Source organism: Mchenga conophoros, linkage group LG13 (assembly GCF_057382185.1).
Source record: "Mchenga conophoros isolate Kocher_MC1m ecotype Shallow Benthic linkage group LG13, M_conophoros_male_GT1.1, whole genome shotgun sequence".
NCBI classification, from domain to species: Eukaryota; Metazoa; Chordata; class Actinopteri; order Cichliformes; family Cichlidae; genus Mchenga; species Mchenga conophoros.
Window position 1 is genome coordinate 6,146,123 of NC_140538.1, and position 24,849 is coordinate 6,170,971.

The 24,849-nt window shown below is 40.0% G+C and overlaps 2 protein-coding genes across 2 annotated transcripts; both read right to left on the minus strand.

The window, feature by feature from the left end:
- Nucleotides 1–9,107, minus strand: cdc5l (CDC5 cell division cycle 5-like (S. pombe)). The gene is made up of 19 exons (XM_085296181.1): nucleotides 8,885–9,107; nucleotides 8,309–8,412; nucleotides 7,977–8,138; nucleotides 7,713–7,840; nucleotides 7,356–7,455; nucleotides 7,092–7,218; nucleotides 6,895–6,986; nucleotides 6,515–6,659; nucleotides 6,204–6,395; nucleotides 5,103–5,251; nucleotides 4,525–4,696; nucleotides 4,088–4,252; nucleotides 3,931–4,011; nucleotides 3,511–3,762; nucleotides 3,308–3,415; nucleotides 1,128–1,217; nucleotides 898–1,029; nucleotides 684–764; nucleotides 1–420 (listed from the first exon to the last, which is right to left on the minus strand). Exons 1-19 carry the CDS (start codon nucleotides 8,927–8,929, stop codon nucleotides 307–309), a joined length of 2,439 nt encoding a protein of 812 aa, XP_085152307.1. The 5' UTR covers nucleotides 8,930–9,107; the 3' UTR covers nucleotides 1–306.
- Nucleotides 9,108–10,682: 1,575 nt separating this feature from the next.
- On the minus strand, nucleotides 10,683–22,932 carry napba (N-ethylmaleimide-sensitive factor attachment protein, beta a). The gene is made up of 10 exons (XM_085296186.1): nucleotides 22,696–22,932; nucleotides 19,093–19,172; nucleotides 18,390–18,506; nucleotides 16,017–16,063; nucleotides 15,825–15,902; nucleotides 15,666–15,721; nucleotides 13,066–13,150; nucleotides 12,729–12,833; nucleotides 12,505–12,573; nucleotides 10,683–11,855 (listed from the first exon to the last, which is right to left on the minus strand). The coding sequence occupies exons 1-10, from the start codon at nucleotides 22,791–22,793 to the stop codon at nucleotides 11,703–11,705; spliced, it is 888 nt and encodes a 295-aa protein (XP_085152312.1). The 5' UTR covers nucleotides 22,794–22,932; the 3' UTR covers nucleotides 10,683–11,702.
- Between the last annotated feature and the right edge of the window lie 1,917 nt (nucleotides 22,933–24,849).

Below are 24,849 nucleotides of genomic sequence, written 5' to 3' on the forward strand. Positions count from 1 at the left end.
TCAGATTCATGGTTTATTGATTTTTACAGACCCAAGGTAGTTTTCTTAAAATACATTAAACTTTACTGTTTGCTGCACTTGATAAAAATCTACCCCAGTGATACTAAGTTATGTTGAAAAGAAACTTTATTGGTCACTAATACAGAAACACAAAGGACCACTGAGCATGTTGAAAACTCAGCCTGTGACATCTTAACAACATGAGCACATGGAGGGCTTATCTGTAGGATTTGCTGCGGGAAATTAAAAGGTTCAACACTCGCGGCAGCGGTCAGTCCGACGTCGATGTCTCTGTGATGTGTTTGCTCAGTATTTCTGAGCACTGTTGAGCAGCGACTCCCTCTCCATCAGCAGCTCTCCATATCTCTGCTGAAGTTCTTTCTCTCTCTCCATCTGCCTCTCCACGTCCTCCCGCAGAGCCTGAAACACAAGTTGAACACTTGTAAACACCAGCGAGATGTGTTAACTAGCTTTTTTTAATAACCTCAGTTACACCGCTGCTTTTAAACTGGATAATTTTAACCCCACTTTTTATTTGGGTGGGCGTGTAGTGCTGTAAGTGGTCTGTGATTGAATTTCTAACATTCAAAGTGTTAAAGTTACTAACTTTGTGTGACCAATGGAACAAAAGCAAGGAGACACCTTGCAATGTGATACACAGGTTTGTGTGTGTAATGTCTTACCTCTTGGCGCCTGGGAATGGCTGTGTCTTCTTGTTTCTTCAGTTGAGTGAAGGTCTGGAGCTCTGTGGCTGCCTGCTCCACCTGGTGGACACATTATGAATAACATGATTGTTATAGAAACTATGACACTGACTTGGACACTGTTTCAGGCGCCATAATAATTTACAGCCTGTGACAACACAACCTGTCAGTCCAATGAAAATGTGTTCAGTACCTGTTCCCAGAGTTCGCTGTGCTGCTTCAGGAGACCCAGCGCTCTGGACTGAAATCCTCCAAGCAGGATTTTCAGTTTCTTCTCCAGTTTAGCTGCTCTCCTGGCCTCTGCTGTCATGTGACCACGGTTCACCTATAGGGTCCACAAATACAGAGATGTCAGTGTTTAGACCAGAGCTCAAAAAGATGAAAGAGTCAAGTTTGAGAGCTTTTTTTTGTGTGCATTCTCACATCTAGCTTTTTCTCCAGGCTTTCAATACGGTCTTTCTTTGATGCCAGGTTTGCTCTGGTGTACCTGTTCTGAGTAGGCAGATACAGCACCTGTGCAGACGCAGATAATATGAACAGTTTCAACAACAGACAAAAATTTAATTGGTACCAATATCGTGAGATCACGAGTACAACAGTTTCCCCACATACCGTAAAGAAGTGTATGTAATGCATATTGTTAAAGGTGGCACACAGCAAGCCTACTCTGCTTTAGATGCATCCTCACTAGAGCAGGGCGATATGGCCAAAAATATTTATCACGATATATATTTGAAAATTTGCGATAACGATATAACCGACGATATAATTGATGCGAGACAAAATACAACTCCACAACATTACTAGCGCAAAAAGACAACCTTCCATTTATTTTCACTTAAACAAGAAGCTGGTTTTTATGTACATTAAAGCTTTATAAAAATGTAACAGTGCAAATGCAAATTCCTTGCTGAAAGTTTAACCAAAAGGCATTTCCAGTAGAAATGGGCTGACATATCCTGAGCATAACCATGTATAATATCCACTGACGTTAAAAAGAGGTGCTTTGCAACATTAAACTGCAGTGTGCAGTACGTATTTTTCGGACCATAAGGTGCACGGGATTATAAGGCACATTAAGCAAAACAAAGCAGTCAGATAAATCAAACTTTATTAAACTCATTCTTCTTGCTTCCTCCACTTCTGTACCATTGATTCATTAATGTTGAATTCTCTGGCAGCTGCTCTATTCCCATGTTGTTGCAGTATATTAATGACTAACCTCGTATTGTGGATGGATTATCTCAGTTGTTCTCCTGACTGAAGTTTGGTCCGTTTACAGCATCCTGCCATGCGATTGCATTTGTTTCTAACCATGAAGAACCTTCACGTTAACTTTTATAAGTGGAAAAGTGTTAGTGTTCGTCCTCCAGCTTCACTGTTTATGTTATGCTAACATAGCTGTGTCGCTAGCGATCACGTAGCACATCATTATATACCAGCTAGCCCAACTTCAGTAACCCTACAAACGTCACTGCTGTTTAGTTTCCTGTCTTCATTTATGTTGGAAGTGATAGCAGAGCTGTACGTTTGATTTTTTTCAGAAATCTCTCAGTCAGAACATGCTATATCATGCTTAGGTAACTAGCGAAACTAGCGAGCTAACTTCCGCTAGCTTCCTGCTAACTTCTAACTCCGTTAAATGTAATAACTTTTGTTTTCATGGATGCCTGGAAGTTAAACTTTATAGTTACACCTGGTAAAGCAGCAATGCTGATCGTTTTATTAAAGATGAAAGAATTTAGACAGTTTTTAACTCTAAGTGATGCTGCAGTGTTGTTTGACCTGAAGTATACGGAGTTTAGGACCCAGATTACTCCCAGATTTAAGAGCATCTTAGTCCGACAAATACGACAATAACGGCCGCTTGCATGTTCTGCAAAAAAATGTGCTTTGTTGTGTATCTGACGGACAAACACCAAACCAGTTCCACATCACGGAAGTTGCACCATTTTTACAAACCAATTCTGGTTCATCTGTTTCACTCAACAATCGGCCATGTGCGTATGAAAACAAAGGCACTGCGCATGCGCGTTTTACTCCCATTCTATCGCGATATTTCATTTTCCTATCGTTGCCTAACATTATACCGGTATTACCGTGAACGGTATAATATGGCCCAGCCCTAATCCTCACTGCTGTATATTCTTCCTTTGGTTTAGGTGAGGGTGTTACTTTAGTAGAGCTTGGACTGCTCAAGTATAGCATGAAAACAAATTGTTATTACCCCAATTTGCTGAAACGCATATTATTCCAGTGGGGAGGTGGGGGGGTGAAAAACAGAAGATACAGAATCACACAAGGCCCAGACTAGTGTTTTAGATCACAGTGAACTTGCACACCTCAGGAAACTCACTTCAAAACACTTAAGCTTCGGGGAGAATGATCGAGAGTCAACACCTCAGCTGTGTGCCATCAAAGGCAGACTGGGTGTGTAATAACTAGTTGGGTTAGACTGCACTACACTCCATCCATGTGTATTTCTACACACTAGAAGCTTCTAATTTAGAAATATGACAAATATACTGACCAAAAGGTGGTAACAAATCTCTACACCTGTTTATGCTTCTCTGACTTCTCATTTTTGGTCCATGGGTGCTCACCTGTCCGTAGCATTCCTCCCACACCTGGCTGTAAGCCTCCATGCTGAGGTCACCGTGGCCCATACCTCCCTTCACCACCTCCATTTCTGCTGCCAGGACTAACTTTGCCTGTTTGTTGACACACAGGTAAACAGAATTACTGAGTGTAAACAGTGTAAGGGACTTCTTTTTTTAAAGCAGAGACATCAGTGCTGCCGGGTTACCTGTTCCATCTCCTCTGTGCTAATTGGCTTGTAGGAGGTTTTTTCCAGGTAAGCAATATGTGACGCGTTGTTAGACGTAGACGTGGGGCCTCGGATTTTGCCGCGCTGCAGCTGATTGGCAGCATTGGCTGAAGGGTGATGCAAGCAGTCAAAATGCAGCATGGTGATCATTTCCTGTTTGATGAGCTCTTCGGCCTGCTGGAGGTCAGAGAGTGGCTCCATGGAGGCGGGACGGAGAACAGACTCGTTTACCTGCAGACACGGAGGATCATAAGCACAACTGGATCCTTTTAATGCCAGCTAAAGTAGACGAAATTAGTTTTTTCTTTGCTCGCTTTGATTTCTGAAAGATTTGGTGATTACATTCAAATACACATTTTCCTGCATTTTATTTAAATTATTTTAATGTTGTAATTTTACCTCAGTAGGTCTGGGGAGACTCCTCTGAACAGGAGTGTGCCGCAATTTCAACTCCTTCTCTCTTTCAGCGTCTCGTTGAGCCTGGAAAATGGCATAATGTAAACCTGTTGGATATATCTTATTCAAACTACGTGTGTGTGTGTGTGTGTACACGCACCTGCTTGCGTGCTTCTACATCTGCAGAGTCTTCTATGAATCCCGTCTCAGCCTCGGTTTCTTCGAGTTCTTTCTCAGCGTTTTCAGGAAGAACGATCTCAAAGTCGTTCTTAGGAACAGGAAGTGACATCAGACCTTGTCGCAGGTGCTGCAAGCTTTCCCTTTGCTGTGAAGAGAAGAACAGCAGGTAATTCATTCTGTGGTGTGTTGTTTGTTTCTTAACACACAAACTGTGCATCTGCTGCCAAAACATAAAACTAATTGTTTAAAGTTGTGATTTTTTTCATTGTATTTAATTTTTATTCAAGACACAAAAACAGAAAACTTGGAACTTTTCTGCAACATTCAGGATTTGTGGCACGTTACACAGATTCTTAACCGATCATTACAAATCTGTTTGTTGTGCATTCACATATGTATTAGTGTTTTTTATTTTACCGTGTGTTTAGCATATGCAGGGTCAGCTAGTTGTTCCTCTGTGTTAATATTCAGTTTGTCTCTCAGTGGTGTACGGCCGGGAGTTAAACCTGGAGTCCCTCCCACACGTGGAGTCATCGCACCTCCGACTTGAGGTGTCATGCCATCTGACCCCTGACCTGGACCAGGAGTTCTGTTGTAGTTGAAATACACAAAATTATTGGAATTAGTAAACTGTATAGGAACAAGTATAGAAACAAGTCTAGGAAATCCTTTCTCTTTGGTGAAAATGGTTGAGTTGTGACATGGAATAGTGCACCACACATTCAACAAATGCAGCTCAACAAATCTGACACAGCATTTGAGGCTTGAGTACTAAATGGTAACACATGTCTCTTTAAGATTCTTTGTTCACACTGTTTACAAAATGTAAAAGGATAATAGCATCTGGTTTTTTGTTAGAGCCTTGACAAAGACCACTTTTGTGTTTATTACATCTTAACTTGATGCAGAGAGTAAATTTAAAAAAAGAATTCAGAACTCTATTTACGTGACAGAGAGTAAACCTTATGCTATGTGACGGATTAAAGGTTTCTTACCTGAATGGTGTACTGAGAACAGTGTTGGGCGTTTGTATCTGTTGGCGCTGAGGCGTCACTCCACTGAAATCGCTCTCATGCAGCGGGGTGTTGAGGCCTCCCTTCAGAGGGGTGTCGATGTTAGTCAGAGCCATCAGGTTCTGAGCTTCCTGAAAATACAGACACACACACACAGATGGTAAAAATTAATTTACAGATAAATACTAAAAACAAAAAGAAAGGAATTTAGTATAATTTCAATTTAATTTAATTTTACATTAGTATAGGAGAAACATGCTCTCTCTTTCTAGTCAGTACTTTTGCTGCAGCATTTGGGATTAACTGAAGGCTTTTCAGGGAGTTTTTAGGACATCCTGATAATAATGAATCACAGCAGTCCAGCCTGGAAGTAATAAATGCATTACCTAGTTATTCAGCGTCACTCTGAGACAGGATATTTCTAAATACATTAAGACATTAGGGAAGTGGACGAAAGGAGTCCTACATATTTGTGTTATATGTGCATTGAAGGACATTTCCTGGTCAAAAATGACTTCAAGGTTCCTCACAGTGTTGCTGGAGGACAAAGTTATGCCATCCAGAGTAAGAATCTAGTTACCCACCATATTTCTAGATTTTTAGAGCCAAGTACAATTACCTCTTTCATCTGAATTTAGTTGGTATCAACTTTGTAAAGTTACATTTTTACTGACAACGATATTCCTTAATGTATACATAAATGCAAATACATAAATGATGCAAAAAGATTGGTGGCCAAGTGATCAACACATAATATGTACATGCATTTTTAAGCACTATCCTGTCTCTACTAACTTAAGTTTATTATTATCTGGATTGGCAATAACTGATCAAACAGCAGACTATAAGGTATTTTTCTGATGTAACTTGTATGACATTCAAATGTGCAGACAGGACTGTGATTTCACATTGGCCCTCTAATTTTGATTGACTTTATTCTTTATTCATGAGGGACAATTTAGCTTAGCATCGCTGTAATTACATGGATCAATTAATATAAAATATCACAGATATGCAGAAATCACACATATGAGATTAAACAAAACATATGTGAGACATTTTGCTTTTGAGTGTCTTTATTACCTGCATGATTCTGTCCTGAGCAGCAGGGGTTCGTGGGGTCCGTAGCCCTGTTGCCATGGTATTGGTGACACTGTATTCTGAGAGGAGGGTGGAGGAGGCGGAGTTAGCGCTTTCACTCTCCTCGGCAGCTTGACGGGCGACCTCACTGGCGACACCCAATTTGACAACTTCCTCCAACTCAGCATCACTGATCTGTGAAGAAAGGCAAATTAAAAAAATGAATGTACTACCTGTTATCAATATAACAAGTACATTATATTGATATATAAAATCAAGAAGTAATAACAAAAGAAACAAAACAAAGTGGTTACCTGTGGTGCGGGTAACACTAGTTTGGAACGTTTTTTGGTAAACTCAGCTACTCCGCTGGTCTGCAGGATGGCAGATGGCAAGTCACTCTCCTTCTTCTTCTTTATCTTCTGTTTATCTTTCTTCCTCTCCCTCTCTTCAGTCTCACTATAAAAAAAAAAAAAAAAAAAAAAAAAACACACAATAGGGCTTATGAATGGATGAAGACAAAAAAAAAATGTCGAACACATTTTGATCCTTATTATTTATATTATATAACATTAGCGTGACAATCTCACGCCTTCGCTGGGAGAAGCCAAGAACCAAGGAAAATATTCAAGTGACATAAACAAGGAGCTTGTTAGCATACAGAAAAGCACCAGAAGTTTAAAGTTATACTAACTTGCGTAATTCTCCATCCAAATGCTGCTGTCTGAGCCTCTTGAAATTAGGCTCCTGAGCATCATACTGCTCCATGCTGGTGTCATAGAAACCCTTAAAGTAAACAAAAGACAACAATTAGTACTGTAAGATTAAGTTAATCTCACTGCTGATGTTGTGGGTTATTTTTAAGGATACAACACATAAAGCTGTGGTTACCGGTGCAGGTTTCTTTTCAAAAGGGATTTCAGCATTATAGTCTACTCCTCTCTTCTTCTTTCTCTTCTTCTGAACATCGATTCCTGCTGCTCTCAGCTCTCTGCGTTTCTGCAGAGCAGCCAGCCGTCTACAGTATGACATCAGGAAAAAATAGTCAAATATGATCATTTTATTATTACATGTCATCTGCTCTGTAAGAGGTCCAGTTATGGACCTCTAAGACAGCTTGTCTTAGAGCAATTGTAAAAACATTATTAGCTGAACCTGGCTTCCTCCAGCTGTTTCTCTCTGGCCTTCCTCTTGGCTTTCTTGCCCTGGGTGTTGGCCAAACGAGCCCTGGCCTCTGAAAGCATCTCCAACTCATCTAGAGACCGATGAAGAGAGACAGACACACACACACAACACATTGGTTAGTTACCACATGTGACTGTGTTATGATTAAACTTATTTTTAAACTCTCACATGACTCGACTGAAAGTACAAAGTAGAAAGGAAATTTTTTAAATAATTAAATATAAAAATGTACAAGATAACTAGGAAGCAAATCCATTCTTAATATCAGGATACATTCTTTTGTTGGCTCAAATAAATCTGACAGCATCTGACAGTGTGTTTTTGTACCTTCATCCATATCCACAGGGTCAGGTCTGGCAGGTTTTGTTTCAGGATTGGGATCAATTTCTCCTGGTTTCAACTTTCTGGGGTCATCTCCCACTTCCTCCTCATTGTCTCTTTGAGCTGCTTTGTCCCTGAATAAAACACAAAATACATCTCAATTACAAATCGACAGTGATTAGCAACAATGAATGCTCCTGAACATACAAGGTGAAAAGCCACAGAATTACAAATCATAGTGAATAAATGTGTCCTTAGAGATAAACATACAGCAGGTATTCGTAGTGTTCCAGACACTGAGCAGCAGTCCTTCCTATGATAGGAGCAATGGTCCTCCACTGGGTGGGCATCAGCTTGGCCAAGTGAAGCAGCTTCTCCTCCTCTTCTCTGGACCATTCTGTTTTCTTGATACTGGGGTCCAACCACTCGTACCTACAGACAGAAACAAAGCCAGAGGAGAAGGTCTTTATTTCACTCTTCATAAAGAGAGATTTGAAAGCTAAAAAAAAAATCACAGACAGAAGAAACAACCATCAATGTATATAGACGTTTAATTAATCTCATGTTTTTGACACATCACACATCTCTGACTCAAAACTCACCATCGGGCTTTACACTGTTTGGCAGACTTTCGGTGCAGCAGGGAGGCGATACGGGACCACTGGTTTTTCCCATATTTCATTACAGCTGCCTTGAGGATCTCATCCTGAATAAAAAATTTTTTTAAAAAGGAACAGACGTCCATAAATTAAATGGATGTACTGAATGACAAATGATTTATAAAGACTAAACATGTCAAAATCTTTTATCCTCAATCCGCAGAGGGCTGATTAATTTTCATCCCAGTGCTGAACTACAATTATATTATCCCCTATCTTTTGCTCACTTATAAACTTTTATGAAGTCTTGTGGTTTATTATTTTGGCCATCTAGACTGCCAAATATTCGCTAACTGTAAACATATATGTTTAAGTGCAAATTAAAAAGCTGCGTTCATGCAACTCAACACAAGCACGAAATAAAGTATTAAACACAGCTGGTGATAATTTAAATGAACTTAAAATGTCACACGGGATAAATTTGTTAAGTGAGTAGCTAGCTTTATGCTAACTCGAGACCACAGGTTTGCTTTCGGAGGTTAGCATCATGCTAACCAAGCTAGCCATGTAAACACGTACCTCAGTGTTGCGCCAGACGCCTCCTTTAATCATAATTCGCGGCATCTTGGCGGCTTCGTTGTATCTCCTCCTTCAGTGAAATGCTATAAGTGATTCTTATCCAGTTGTGGTGTTTTGTAGCTTAAGATTCAAACAAAACAAAAATCCAACTACAGAACAAGCGCTGCGAGGGAAAAGGCGACATGCACCATACCGGAAACTCAGAACGGGTCCACCAACTGAATTGTGGGTAATGTCGTCGATGAGTAATGACGAAAATCGATGACAGTTTCCTTTACCCCTCCTACCCCGCCCCCCTCATTCGGAACTTGATTAAACAGACAAAGTCTATGAAAAGCACACACCATAGCATTAATACATGTTAAAAAAAAATAACATGAGACACGTCTGAACATTTAAAGATAAATAACTTGTTGGAAAAAATAATTCATTTTAAAAAACACCGTTGGAAAACACATCCTCTGTGTATACACATTTTCATATAATGAGAGCATATCTATTATTCCATATTGGTGTTACATGTAGCGTGAAAATATGTTTCTCAACCAGTTTCGAATAGATAGGAACCATCCATCCATCCATCCATCCATTTGCTTCCGCTTATCCTTTTCAGGGTCGCGGGGGGCGCTGGAGCCCATCCCAGCTGTCATAGGGCGAGAGGCGGGGTACACCCTGGACAGGTCGCTAGTCTGTCGCAGGGCTAGATAGGAACCATTGATATGTAAGTTCCTGAATTAAATCAGAATAAAAAGTCTATTCCTCCTAAATTTTGAAATAAAAAAACAAATAAAGTTTGTTAAACCAAAAATAATGATCTACTATTAAGGAAGGGTTTTAACCATTTTAACTTTAAAACACCAACACTAGATGGCATCTGTCATTATGTCATTCAAGGTTATCAGGCAATCAAAAGAAATGTGCAGGATGGTCAGCAGAGTACAGCTGAGACACAAGGTCTGATGCAGTGTCCTGCTGACTAGGTGAGTGGATGAATAAATACAGAGCTGCTTGCTGTCTGGAACTCAAAGTCCCACAGGACTTTACCTCTGTTGTTGTCAGTCACCTGTGGTGGTGTCTCCCATAGTCACAAAGGCACAGATGTTCCTCACCACTTGGTTGTGCCTCTCAGTGCATGCGGTCTCAGTTTGCATCTTACAGTCTGGCAACATGTGTTTGATAGTCTGCAGGGCACACTTTGCACAGTTTGCAACTTGGGTCCTGTCATGTATGGTAGACTCATGCCTCTTTGGAAGCAGTACTTATGGCCTCTTCTTCTGCTGCCATGATCAGAATTTCTGTGCTGTGCTTTAAGCAGGCCTTTTCAAGCCACTTCTTGGCTTCAGGCATTTCCTCTATCAGTCAACAGCACATCACATGTAAAAGCTTGGTCTTCTATGGCAGTTCCTTTTCCTGTTCTGTATATATACATGAAACAAATATTCTCTGAACACAAAAGCTAAATATGAACCTCCTCACCATTCCTTGCTGAGCTGTGTTGAGTGTTGCAGAATTCATCTTGGTGTATCCACCTGCCTTTGGGAAAAACCTGATTGACTCACTCTCACCTATGACTAAAATCCATTTCAGATCCTAGCTTCCAAAATCTGTAACTGCAGCAATAACTACCACAGAGACACCAGTTCTATTTAGGAATGCGTCTACGTTATGTTATTAAAGTGAATGTAGTGTATTTATTTTCCTTTATTTATATTTCTTTTCATGAGATATTCTACTTTCTCAGTGTTCTCATCTTCTGGCCTGTGGTCTGTTTCCATATTCTAAATAAACACCCAGATACTTGGAGCGCTGATGTTTTTATTCAACTCGGTCTCTGAAGTACATATTTACCGATTTCACACAAATGATACGAGGCTACATGTATGTTCTTCACACATTAGCACAACACGGAAAACACTTACAACAACATGACAGTAGACATGCACAAAACAAGGCAGTGACAGGAGTCACCACTGGTGGCTTACTGTGCCGAACCACCACTGGCCTGAACACAAAGAGCCAACCAATCACAATGGGTGATTTCTCTGATTTGACAGGGTGTGGGGATGCGGAGAGGACAGTGAGAAAGAGGAGGAGGAAGAGAAGAAGTAAAGGAGAAAGGAGAAGGAGAGAGAGCTGAGGGGCTAATACCTAAAATAGTAAGACAAATCATAACACTGAGCACCTTAATAAACAATACATATGTTCAGTATTGACAATAAATATCAGAAATCTCATAAATAATATTTCTCAATATTTTTTTTAATAACATATTTCCTTAAATCTCATGTAAGCTGCAAACTTTCCCATCAGACAGTTTCATTTACCTTTCTGGTGTGGACACACACTCTTTCACACACACACTCTCACTCTTTCACACACACACTCTCACTCTTTCACACACACACTCTCACTCTTTCACACTCACACTCTCACTCTTTCACACTCACACTCTCACTCTTTCACACTCACACACACGTTTTCTTTCCACTCTTACTTTTTAAGTACAATTCTGTCCAGTGTTACGAGAGCAATACTGCAGGACCGGGAGACACAGGGTGATCTTAAGGTGATTTAAAGGTGATGCTTAGCTCATTGGGGGGCAGGTCACATGCAGACTGATATGTACAACTGTAAACTCCTTCACCTCCCACCCTCTTTCATCTTTCTGCCTTTACTTTATTCTACTTTTGCACATCCATTAAGATACATGCCTGTCTCTTGTCCCATCATTTAATCCCCTCCACTCTCATCTTCCTTCTCTCTTCAATGGCCCCTTTCCCTATTCCCCCCCTTTGTTCTCTCCCCCTTCTAAGTGTGTCTATTTCAGGTCCCCAGCGTCCCCCTGGATGGTTTTCTTGATGCGTAGCAACATCGTGGTCAGCCACTGGTCCAGGCGAGACACAGAATCAAACTCCTTCACGGCCTCCGTGAACGCCTCGCTGTTCTGCTCCTCGTGGGCTTCTAGCAGTTTCTGTTGCACAGAGGAGTGGCGAATAGGCAAAAATGTTCATGGGAAAAAAACACACAAATGGCACAATTAAGCTCTGATTAGTAGCAGCAGTGTTTTAATGATCATATTCTGTGGGCTTTCCTTTACATCATAATGTTCTTATGACTATTTACATTAAATACTATTGAAAGAAATCTACATGTTTGATTTCAGTATCTAAACTTAACTAAAGGTGCAATATCTGAAGACATATCAACTGAAGTTGGGGTAAGGCTGGGCTGTACCTTTGTGTAATGCCAGTTTGAACCACAAGATGGTGCACTAAGTCAATGCAATTGTTATTTAATCACGTAAGTCAAAGATGGAGAGCTACAAAAATATACAACAAACATTTGAAAACATTTCAATGCATCCACTAATAAACAGCTCCTCACTTTCGGTGAAAAGTTTAGTCTAAACCTTTGCAGAGGTTAAAAACACAAATTACATTTAAATTTTCCAGGAATTTCTTTCATATATCACTGCCTGCTTGTTGTAAAGAGTGTTTATATTATTTTTCATAAAATTATTGTTTCAGCGTAACAGATTTTATAAACCGTTAAAACCTTTAATAAAATATTTATGCAAACTTAGAAAGTTACGTTGAAAAAAACAAGAAAAGGTAATTTACCTTTAACAGTTTGAGCTCTCTGGAGTCTGAGAAGGCTGGAAACATCTCTTCATACTTCTCGATGGCCAACTGAAACACACAGGCGTTAGTGTTAACGGTACGTGTAAACTGATTTCTGCAATGAACAATTAAGCATGAAACCCGACCCACAAATACATCAGATTCAGTGTGCATGTGTCTGTGCGGACTCAGTGGCTGGCTATAGTTGTTGTTTGTTGTGTTACCTTGGCATTGAGCTCATCCACAATGAAATGACAGAGCGATGCCTTAAAGAAATACTCTTTTGCGTTGTACTTGAGTAGGGGATTGTCCATGGTGCTCATTGCAACCTAAAACACACATGGAGGCACAAACATTAACCGAAGTGGGCAAATGTCATAAACGACCAGTTTTTAAAACCCTCTCTTTAACTTGATACATTTTTACATTTTTGGTCACTTATAAACCAATAAATTTTGAAATGGGATGAAACATTATAAAAAAGGGTTCTTTTCAAATACAATAAAAACTTAACATTATTGCATTTATAAAAGCAAAATGGGTATAACAATCAGTTGTTACCTGCTCATAGATTTCAATCGCTTTCTGGTACTGTTCCAGCTGAGCGCTGTAGTGTCCGACCTTCAGAAGACATTTGTTAGCTGAGCTGAAAAGACGCAAACAAGAAATTTTACTTTAACATCTGCTGTTTCTTTCATACTGAATCTTCCTACAGATGACTGACAGTTTTTTACCCACAGACTGTATACAAAGCGTATTATCCAGCTGTAAAGACCATCAGGCTTGGCTGAGTGAGCATCACTCAATGACCACTTCATCATATTGTACGAGTGGCAGCTTTATCATGAAACACTCCACCAGTGTCAACAATATCAGTCACATTTATACATGTATAGTTATACATTTTCCCCTACAAGGGCTAGAACCACTGCTTATATTTTAATTACAGATCAGGTTCTCAGTTTTTTCTCACTAATCAGACTAAAGAGTGATCCATCAAACTCCAAGAAACACAACTTTCCCCAAATCAAAAGAAATAAGAGAGTCCATAACACAAAAATACCAAATAAGCAATAAAATCAGCAACCCCACTTCCAGATTAACCCTCTGTGTAAACTCTTATGTTTTCCTTTGTTCAGTTGTCTGTAATCATAATCTGGTTGGTTCCTTCCAAGTTTTCACAAAATGATATACTGTCACGGCTGCTGAGACGAGCCGTGTGGTATCGAAGGGGAAAAAGGACCCAAAACGCAGGCAGTAGATGATAACGCTGGTGATGATTTATTTACACAGTGGTGAGAAGGCAAAACAGGCAAGAGGGAAGACAAAACTAAAGACCTGAACTGGGAAAGCTAAATGACAAACCTGAGAAGATACAAAAAGGGATGAGAGGCAGCGAGACGAGCAGGACACCGAGTAACACAGACGGACACCGAGTAACACAGACGGACACCGAGTAACACAGACGGACACCGAGTAACACAGACAAACCAGCAACAGGCAGGAAAACACACAGGGCTTAAATACACACACCAGTAATCAGGGGATGACAGACAGGAGGGCAACACAGCTGGGAGGAATCTGGGCTGACGGGACAGGGGAAACGTAAACTGATCACACTCACATACGACACGGACCTTCACAATAAAACAGGAAACTCAGACACATGGAACCAGACAAGACATTGAACTAAACAGACAGATTCACAAACAGATGGGGTGACACCATAGACAGACAGATACAGACGCAGACACAGAGGCAGACCGAATATAACACAGAACCTAAACAATCAGCATCTAGAAAATGATAACAAACTAAAAGCGCTGGGTCACCGACCCAGGACCATGACATATACTAGTCTCATAAGTATGCTGATGAATATGGGGTAAATTTAGTAGTTGAACACAATAGGTCTGCAAAAAAATGTATAAAGATAGCATTAACATCCACAGTTAGTTTAAGAGAGAGCACCTCCAGGAGACAACAAACAGGGGTAGAGAAGACAGAAACTGTCATGGTCCCCGTGTCTCCCTGGCTGGCTCTGTGTTAGGCAACATGTTTTTTTGTTGTTTTATGCGCTCTGTCTTTCGCTCTCTCTCCTCTATCTGCGGTGAGCTCATCACAGGCTCCTGCCTCTGGCCCACGCACCTGTCTCCAATCACAACACCTGCTGCTCATCTCCTGCAATCCTACGCACTATTTAAGATTGTCACTGGGTTGTTGAGTATTCTATGTTAGTCTGGCTGGCAATTTCTGATCTGAACCTGTGTATTTATCTTAGTCTGTTTCTAACCGAGTCCTTTGTGTGAATAGATCTTCCTGGACCCGTCCCTGTAAACCCAAGGGACCTGAGAGCGTTTGAGTGGCAAAGTGCTTAGAAGCGCGAGTGCCTACAGAAGAGAGTGGAGTGGAATTCCGAACAGTGTGGCGTGTGTGTGGATCTCTCCCTTTCCCACGGACCCTGGAGCCCTGGTCCCCGCGCCCCCCCAACCCCTGCAAGTTGTACATATTTGCAGTTGGTGTTTACTGTAAATAAAATCACTGCTTTGCAAAGGATTCCTGGTCTGCGCCTGAGTCCATTTGAGTAACCTGAAAAAAATGGTCTTTCTACTTTTAGTAATAGAAATAATTGTTTATTAGAACAGTTTTTTTTTATTAATATTCTAATTTATCAACCTGCAAATGGTAATGTGTTGTTTTTAACCCATTATTATGTCAAAAATTCCAGTAATTGTGATCTACCAAGTCAGAAGATTTGTGTAATCCCACACAGAGACTTTCTGCTGTTTCTGTGTACTCCCTCGATCATTTACTGTGATCACATCAGCTTTAAATCACATCTTGATTTTACTTAAAACAAAAAAAATATTTTGTGCATTGTTTAGTTTCTCAAATATGTTTAAAATTGACTTGAGTTCATGAAAAATGTGTCTAAGATTGAAAGATGTGAGACAAATCTCTAGTGGCCATTTTCAATGCTGAGTCACAGCTCAGCAACATCCAATAATCGTAAATGTTTTGCTCTTATATCTGTTTTTTAAATTGCCCCACTGCTTGATTGCAAAAATAATAAACAAACCTGACTCTATAAATAAATGTCGGTTTTAGCATTATGTATGTACTATATAGTTATTTAGCTTTTAGCTAAACAGCTCATTTACCTGTTAGATTCTTCTCCCTTGTAGTAGTCTGCTGCCTGCTCGTAGTGGGCAATGGCCTGAAAACACACACACAGACGAGGACATTCAGAGCGTCGCACATAGATCCAAAATCTTTTCATCCCAAAGAAAGGGAGGAAGTCCTTTTACTCCCCACTTTACCTTCTCAATGTCCACCAGCTCTGACTCATAAATCTCTGCTATAGTGATGTGATGTTTGGCTGCAATGGTAAACCGACCCTGTAGTCAGCACACACACACACATAGATAGAAGAGGCAGTACAGGACATTAATCAAAGGAAAGACTGAGATCATTGTCAGAGAGTGAGATTTAATGGCTGGCAGAGGTCTTACCATGTCAGTGTAGATGTCAATGGCCTGATTTAAACAGTTGATAGCCTCTGGAAAGAGACAGATGAGAGGGTAAGGAGGGCTTTTATAAATACAAAGAAAATGGAAAGTGTGCTGAAGCCCCGAAGTCAAATTAATAATCTCCAATTTCAGTTTCCTCCCTATGTGACTGTTAACCTGATAACCCGCTGTATTTTATTAAGCTCATCACCAGGAAGCAGGAAGTCTGTCACAACACAACCCAGATATTAATTTTCCTAGAGCAAACCAGGGACCCATTTTAATCTTCCAACAATCCCACCCCTGGGCCCGAACCAGTCGGAGAAATGCAGTGATGCAGAGGCTTCCCCTTTCACCGTGTAGCTTTACACTTTTTTGTAGTTGTTCTGAGGAAACTGAGGAAGTGTAAACACAGCACATTTATTTAGCACATCTGTGGAGTCAGCTTTAACCTCTTTAATATCTCAGTTAAAACTGTTGCAATTTGATAAAACTGTTACTGCATTTTGGGGGGAATGGGAAGCAGCAACCACCAGAAACAGGATTTTCCTGCTTTGAACATCTTACATAGAGGCAAAGAAATGAACCAGTGCTGTCAAATAGTAACTGTTTAACCAGTTTTTACATGTATTTTTCTTTACCTAAACACAGCAAACACTATTCTTTTGGTTAAATTGTCAAGACATTTTATGCATCCTGCCTCATTGAGCTCCATTGTAGAGCCCTTTCAGCTACAGTGTTCAGAGGCTCCTGTTTTTCCTGTTTCTTTAAATTCTTTAAAATCTTCTTTTTACTACTTTAAAAAGTGTTGAATGAATGTTTTTATGGAGCCAGGCTGGTTTAAATGGACCCTGTGCTATGTTTAAACAGCAGAATTTGCTGCCCAATGTTCAGAGAAGCTTTAAACATGTAAACCCACAAACAAGTAAGAAAAAATGGATAAAGAAGGACAGTAAACAGTTAGGGCAGCTCAGCTAATCCAATCTTAATCTAATTACCATTATGGCTTCCACTGATTATAAAAACAAGCATATCTTGTTGTAATGTCACTGCAATGTCTTTCCATTACAATGATGCACTTTCAACCTTCTCTAAAACTCCAAACTCACTCCTCTGACGGGATGTGGAAAGTTTTTTCTGCATGGGCCACAACAACAGAGCACCGGCATTCATATAATGCTTTTCTAATCTAATCAAATGTTGGTTTCCAGCACAAACGCTACGAAGACTGATTACCACATATTCTACAACCAGCTTAAGAAAATCAGCATAATGAACGTAGATTAAAGTTCTGACACACCCATATTCAGTCCTGTCTGCCTAAGCCTGCTTCTACTGGAACTTTCTTCCATCTAAAAGGGAGTTTTTCCTCCCCACTGTCACCAAGTGTTTGCTCATAGGGGGTCATGTGATTGTTAGGGTTTTCTCTGTATTACTGTAGGGCAGGGCTGCCCAATCCCAGTCCTCGAGAGCTACTATCCTGCAGCTTTTAGATGCATCCCTACTCCAACACAGCTGAATCAAATGGTTTGATTACCTCTTCAGCATGCCATCATGTTTGGCAAAGGCCTGATAACAAGCCATTCATTTGATTCGGGTGTGTGGGAACAAGGATGCATCTAAAAGCTGCAGGACTGTAGCTCTCGAGGACCGGGATTGGGCACCCCTACTGTAGGGTCTTTACCTCACAAACATAAAGCACCTTGAGGCACATTTGGATACTTCTCATTAAACATTTTACTTATGTTGCACTTTGTGAATAAAGGGTGAAGAAATCCAAGAAAATTGACAAATTTGGGTATAATTGTGGCTAGAGGGGGACAGTTTAGATGGTCAGTTTAATTCTAGTGCCTTTTCTGTTGCTCCTCCCTTCTCCACTTGTTAAAGCGACAGGTTTGAAGTACAGAAATCTGAATAAAGCCAGATCAGGAGGTAAATGATAAGAGTCCTTGAACAAAAAAAACAACAACACACCAATTTTATCTCCGGGCTGACATAAATGGATGGTTTTATCTCCTGAACGTCAACAGCACCTATTAAAATTGGATCTCACTCGGCTCATCTCAGAGGAGTGAGTTTGGTCTGATTAAAATCAAGGCAATTATCTGCGTATCAACCAAGCAGCTTCTAGCCAAACATCGGTGCACCACAATGTTGTTCTTACATAACAAAAGTCATGTTTTATGTCAGCAGACCTTTCCGACACAGCCCCAAACAGACCTGTGTCTCCTCTCAGCAACCAACCATCGTCCTGTTATTAGGCAAATGTGTAAATCTGTGGTGCAACACTTAAAGGGGACATAATGCACGGCCTAAATGTAAGTTTGTAGTGGTCACTCAGCCAGATGTGTGTGTCTGTGTGACAGAAGCACTCACCCTGTGGGTCGGCCTTCTTGTAGGCGTTTCCTGCATCGACGAAGCTGGTGGCAGAATCCAGTTTGTTCTGAAGCTGCATGTGGAGCCGAGCGGCCTGACAGAACGCGTTCCCAGCAGCTAAAAACACACACACACGCACACAAACCACACACACGCACACAAACCACACACACACACACACACACATACACACACACACACACACACACACACACACACACACACAGTGTCACATCTTGAATGAGGAAAAACTTCATCCAGGTTTCATTTTTTTACTCCTGCTGCATTACACGACCATGCTCACGACTGACTGTGTGGACGGACACACATCAGGCTGCATCAAAACACACATCCAAACAGCTAAATTCTGCACAGCGTGAGCTATTATTGGCACATCTGGCATATGTAGAGCACAGGGTGGCTCCTGCAGACAAAATCTCACTGATCAGTCCATGTTTAAAGATCTCATTGCTGTATGTGGTAACATGATGTTTTCTACAGGCTGTTGAATCATTCATATGTTACTAAAATGCAGAGGGTAAAAGCATTCAGATACATGTGCGTGTCTGCATGTGGGTGTTTGTGTGGGAGTTTATCTTTTTTTTGTAAAGCATTTTTTTTTTTACTGTCTAATGAATGTGACGCATGTACTTGTGTGTAGATAGTGTGTTTGTGTGTGTGTAGATAAGTGTGTGTCACCCACCACTCCAGTTCTTTGCCATCTTAAACATATTGGCTGCTCTGGCGTACATTTCGCAGGCGTCCTCCACCTTATGGTTCCCCCTAAAACACACAACAAGGATGCACATAAAAAGCAAAGTCAAACAAAATGTATAATTTCTTTTGTCTGTTTTCATCAACCTCATTTTTGAACCTGACATAAATGTTATTTTTTAATGTAAATTTACTTCAACACTACAAGTTATTACTACAGCTCTTCCAGTTTAAGGACATACGTGCTGAGAGGACAGAAACCCCTCCAGCTGACACACTCTCAAGTCTCAAATCAAATCCTTTTTCTCTTGCATATTGTATTGCTGTGCACACAGATACTTGCTGCACAACTCAAACTATATTTTTCGTTCCTGTTCGATAACCGTGCTCATCTGTGCATCATATTTCTTTCTGGTTTACTACATGAAGCCTGAACTAGATCACAAAGTATTTACGTCACACTCCACAGGACAGAGGACTGGTTTGCATCTAGAAAAAAAGGAGGACAATAAACCAAGCAACCATAAAAACGAGAGAGGCAGGCTGCTAATTTGCTGATTAGATATGGATAAAAGATGCGTATTTCTCTTGCAATGAGAAATGTAATCTGTTAAATGTGATTTAAATAAGGACCATTTCCTCAATTTTGCAAACATTTTTATCTTAAAAAACAACTCAATGATTTATTTTCTGTAAAAAAATGCAAAAACAAATGTGGAAAACAGTGTTAGGGAGCAAAAATGAAAGCGATATCGCACGGTGTTCTTTGCGTGCAAACCACAACAAACAGACAAAGTTAAAACCCAACAAGGATCCTTCTCAAGCTCAATGATAAATAAAAACTGTAGATTTTGTTCAGCATTTGACATTTCGTGGCTTTGCTACTTCCCTCAATATTTATACAAGAGTCTTGAAGAAAATCTTTCACAAAAGATTTCAAATAAAAGGCAAGTAGCTCTAAATCATGAAAAAAAAGAAGGGGCTTTGTTCAGCAACAACATCTGCACCTTTCTGTAGGAAAATAAATGCGGCTTTTAAATTATACATCAACACTAATTAGATGTATGATATGATATGGCATCACAAATCTACAACCTACCTCTGGTCACAAAACAGCCACAGCTTAACTCGTCTCATCTTTCAACGCAGGGGAGAAACTCATCAAATAATCATGGTATAGCTTATTGAGTGACCTAGCTCTCAATTTTAGCACACCAAATAAGTAGCTCTGTGTCAAGTCCTCAGTTTTTTGTCAGCAATGTAATTTTTGACATTTTGTCACTGTACAATACCAAAATGAATTTGAAATGAAGCAATCTGTATGTGTCTGAAGTGTTAGTGCATTAACTATCTAGAAATTGCTCAAATTTTTATATGGTTTCTTCATTTTAATGACTCAAAAACTATTAGGTTCAAAAAGGACTGATGGGTTTAACTGTTACTACATGACAAATCAAACTCAATCAGAGACACTATTCGAGAGGTACATGACACTCAAAGTATCCTGAAGCAGAAACTATGGGAAACTTTTTTAAAAGTAAAGATGGTGCCAGAAAAAAACACACATTTTAAAACCTTATTTTGGGAGAGATGAGAAAACTTTGATCTCTGACATGCAGTTTTTAATGTCCTAGTGGTCAATAAAATGAAAGTTAATTAGGATAATGCTTCAAAATATTTGCCAGAAAAAGTGTTTTTATGCATTATCAGGATGATTTGCTTTTAGAAGAGCTTTGTCTCAGTTTATAGTCCAATGAGGTGTGGACACAACTGTTGTAGAGTTAGAAGGAAAATTATTAACACTGTGTCACAATCACTATCTATCTATCTATCTATCTATCTATCTATCTATCTATCTATCTATCTATCTATCTATCTATCTATCTATCTATCTATCTATCTATCTATCTATCTATCTATCTATCTATCTATCCATTCTTTTATAAATATGCATATATAAACAAAGATTTAGGACCTATAATATAACTGTATTTTCTGATACTGTATGCCAGACTTGGTACTCTGGTATTAACCATAAAAGACTATATGGGATTTAGTGTCTGATCGTGGCTACTCCTCCTTATTCTTTCATGGTTATTTAATAATAACCAGTTCTGCTTTGTTGGACAGCCCACTTATTGTTCTGTGTGATCTATTTTATTGGCTTCTAGGTTCATATTACTTGCTTAATCTTATGTTTGATTTTAGTTAATTAGATGTTCCTTAAAAAATGGCTGATCATAAATCATAAAATCCTAAAACCCCATGTTATATCTCTAAATATGCAAGCTGTCAGTTGAATGGACCAAAAATTGAAATATTCAGAGTAGTCCATTAGTTGAAAAAACAAAAAAACCCAAACAAATAAAATTATTATCCGTCTCCGTTGTGTAGTAAGAAAGGTTTTTCATTGATCCTGTTCAAAACAACTCAGATGATTTCTCTTTTAAGTTAGTTATATTAAGTTATATTAGCCAGCATTATTTTTCTTTTCTTATTTCTTAAATAACGATAAATTCCTAAAAATCACTTGAAAATACACTTTATGTATAACTTTATAAAACCGACATGACTCTAACAGATACTCAGGACATGCAGATTAATTGATTTTAGAATCTAAACCTTAAAGATAATTAGGGTAAATGCACATGTTCACAGTGTTTCCTTATACCAACCTCAAACATATCTGTTTGAGTTGAAGCTGGCTGCAATCATCTGACCCAAATTGATCAGATTCAGATAGTAAACAGTCAGATTTGGAGAGACTAATCTCAGAGGCCATCGGGTCAGTTTGAATTTGGAGAGGCCTGCTTTGCACAGAATACATGTTTTTCTATTTTTTTTTCTTTATTACACAAAGAGCCCTCAGTTAATAAGTTGCCTCAAGCAAACCGGCTGTTTGTTATCAATGGTTACATCATATCAAAAATGATGGCTAAACATCCGCCCCTCCCACACGCGTGAAATAAGCTAACTCACTCCCATTCCCACACACACACACACACACACACACACACACACACACACACACACACACACACACACACACACAGAGCAAATAAAAAACCAAAAAGAAAACCATCCCCCGCAAACACCGCATCACCACCGGCCTGCCTGCGCTGCTCTCCCCGCCTCCCTGCATCTTTGCCTCGGTCTCACGCTTCATCCAAACTCGCTCACCTCCAGCATCCTCAGCATCAGCACCATCCAGAGATGTGCCACATTTACATTTGCCAAGATGCACAATCTGCGGTGCCAGCCAGTGTTTCTGGCATGAAGCCGACTCCATGATTCGTTTATAAACGTTTAAAAAAGGACACAATGTCATAGTGAAAGTTAGGCGCACCCGGTGGGATTTATAAGGAATAAATTAAAGGGTGATGATAAAATACAAAAGCGTGCAATGCAGGCTCATGTGCCGCTCGCTTCTGAGCGTCAGGCGCGTTATTTGTATATCACAGGCTTAATATAGACATAATAAAGCGGCCTGTCCGTGGAGAAGATGGGCCCTGTGTGCAGAGAGCCCCCTCCCCTCCCCACCACCACCACGACGAGCTGGTAAACAGAGGCAGAGAATCAGAGCATCCTTTACCCGAACATCCCTCCGAGGAAGGATCCGGACGCTTTGACCTTCTTGTCGGCTTCAGCCATCAGCTGCATGGCCTCCTTCTCTTTCCCGGAGTTGTCCATGACGAGCTGGGTGTCTGCCGCTGGAGGAGGGACGGGAGGAAAACAGGCCGATGTTCCGCAGTGGATGGAGAAGAGGAGAGCTGAGCAGAGGAGAGGAGAGAGGAGAGAGAGACGTCTCTGCTGGTTGCTGAGAGGCTGCAGCTCTTCTTCGACGTCGAGAGTGGAGCGTTAGTTGTGAGTCAATGGCACCATCTGCTGGAAGGAAGCGGAAGTGCAACTAACTGGCGCAAGGTTGAAACTAAACTAAAAACTAAAAAGTTAGGAGAAGTGTGGGTTGACCCCTAGTAATCTAATGGTGCCCAACACCTTTGATGAGCATGAATAGCACCTGTTGAGCAATTAATTATTAGAGTTAATCAAGTAATTACTGAAGGTGTTTATCTGCCTCTAACCTGTTATTTCTTTATGCCAGCATTGTACTTTGTACTCCATACTGTTTTATTTGAAAACTTTACTCTTTATTTTGTGGACTTTAAAACATAAACCTTCTTATACTGCCACTTCATTGGAAAACTGCTCATCAATGCAAATATCTAATTATCCAGTAAATGGCAGAACCTTGGTGTATTTAGATTTGAAAGATTGTAAAGACAACCTGCCGGTGACCTTCAAAGTGAAAATCAGAATAGTGTTAGTTTAGAGACTGATGATTTGCTGGGATTTTCCTGCACAACTACCTCAGGTTTGTAGAGAGTGGTACAAAAAGACAAAATATCCAGCGAGCTTTGCGTGAAAAGGTCTTGTTCATGCCAGCGCAGAATAGCCAGACTGCATGGAGCTGAAGGCAACAGTAACTCAAATAAACACAACTGAGTTATGTAGAACAGCACCACTCAGTGCACAACATGTTGGACCTTGAAGCAGAAGAATCAGAAGAAAACCACACGGTGTGCTACGTTCCTCAGCTAAGAATACAAACGGAGGATACAGTTACTGCTTATCAAAACTGGAAAAGACAAGATTGTAAAACTGATTCTGATGCAACATTCAGATAGTCACAATGTGGTATAAACAACATTATTCAGGCCGGCGGTAGTGTCATGGTGTGGGGATATTTTCTTGGCACTCTTTGGACACCTTAGTATCAATTTAAGATAAGATAGAACTTTATTAATCCCTCGGGTGGGTTCCTCTGGGAAATTCGACAATTTAGCATCATGTAAGCTTCGCAGCTGACTTGACTACTGTTGCTGACCATGTCCATCCTTTTGTGACCAGAGTACCCATCTTCTGATGGCTGCTTCCTACAGGGAAATGTGTCATATCATCTTATACTGTTTTCTTGAACGTGACAATGAGTTAACTGTGCTCAGATGGCCTCCACAGTTACCAGATTTCAATGATAGAGCACTTCTGGGATCTGGTAGAGCAGGAGTGTCTCATCATGAATGTGCAGCTGACAAATCTCCAGCAAGTATGTCATGCCATCCTGTTAACATGGACCAAAAATATCTGAAGTATGCTCGCAGAACCTTTTTTAATCTGCGACATGAAGAATTAAGGCAGTTCTTAAGGCAAAAAGGGGTCCAACACAGTATTAGCAAGCTGTACACAATAAAATGGCCATATACTATACTTTATCACTACTGACAAAGCTTAAGCTAAATAATAAATTCATATCGAGCTGTGAGATTAAAAAATTCAGCAATTATGATCCAATAATAAAATATGTTCACAAATGTTCCATTCTGCACATTGAGTATTTCAACTTAAATAATTTAAGGATGATTTTAGGATACAACTGTTGCTCGATTGCTACAGGGAGATTATGACTTTTACTTAAGACAGTAATGTAAAATAAAACAAGTTAAGGGCACCAGTTAAGAGACTATTGTAAATATTTGTGTTCGGTATAGCATTTCAAAAGTTGCAAATTTGGTTAACTGATAAATTTGGCGATAAATGTCTTATTACAGATCTCACAAAATTCAGTGCAACAACAAATATAAAGACACAAACAGCAACAACAACAAAAAAAAGATTTGAATTCTGGTCTGAGTTTAAATTTTATCATTACACCTGCGTTATTGTTCTTGCTCACTAGAGGGCAGCAGAG

Excerpts from the sequence above, each read along its gene's own strand:
- cdc5l (XM_085296181.1), bottom strand. The coding sequence starts at position 8,929 with ATGCCGCGAATTATGATTAAAGGAGGCGTCTGGCGCAACACTGAG. Across the intron at positions 4,012-4,087 it reads ATGTAGAAGCACGCAAGCAG|GCTCAACGAGACGCTGAAAG; the intron begins GTGCGTGTACAC and ends GCCATTTTCCAG. Across the intron at positions 765-897 it reads ACAGCGAACTCTGGGAACAG|GTGGAGCAGGCAGCCACAGA; the intron begins GTACTGAACACA and ends TGTGTCCACCAG.
- napba (XM_085296186.1), bottom strand. The coding sequence starts at position 22,793 with ATGGACAACTCCGGGAAAGAGAAGGAGGCCATGCAGCTGATGGCTGAA. Across the intron at positions 15,722-15,824 it reads AGCTGGTGGACATTGAGAAG|GCCATTGCCCACTACGAGCA; the intron begins GTAAAGTGGGGA and ends GTGTGTTTTCAG. Across the intron at positions 12,834-13,065 it reads CGATTGAAATCTATGAGCAG|GTTGCAATGAGCACCATGGA; the intron begins GTAACAACTGAT and ends TGTGTGTTTTAG.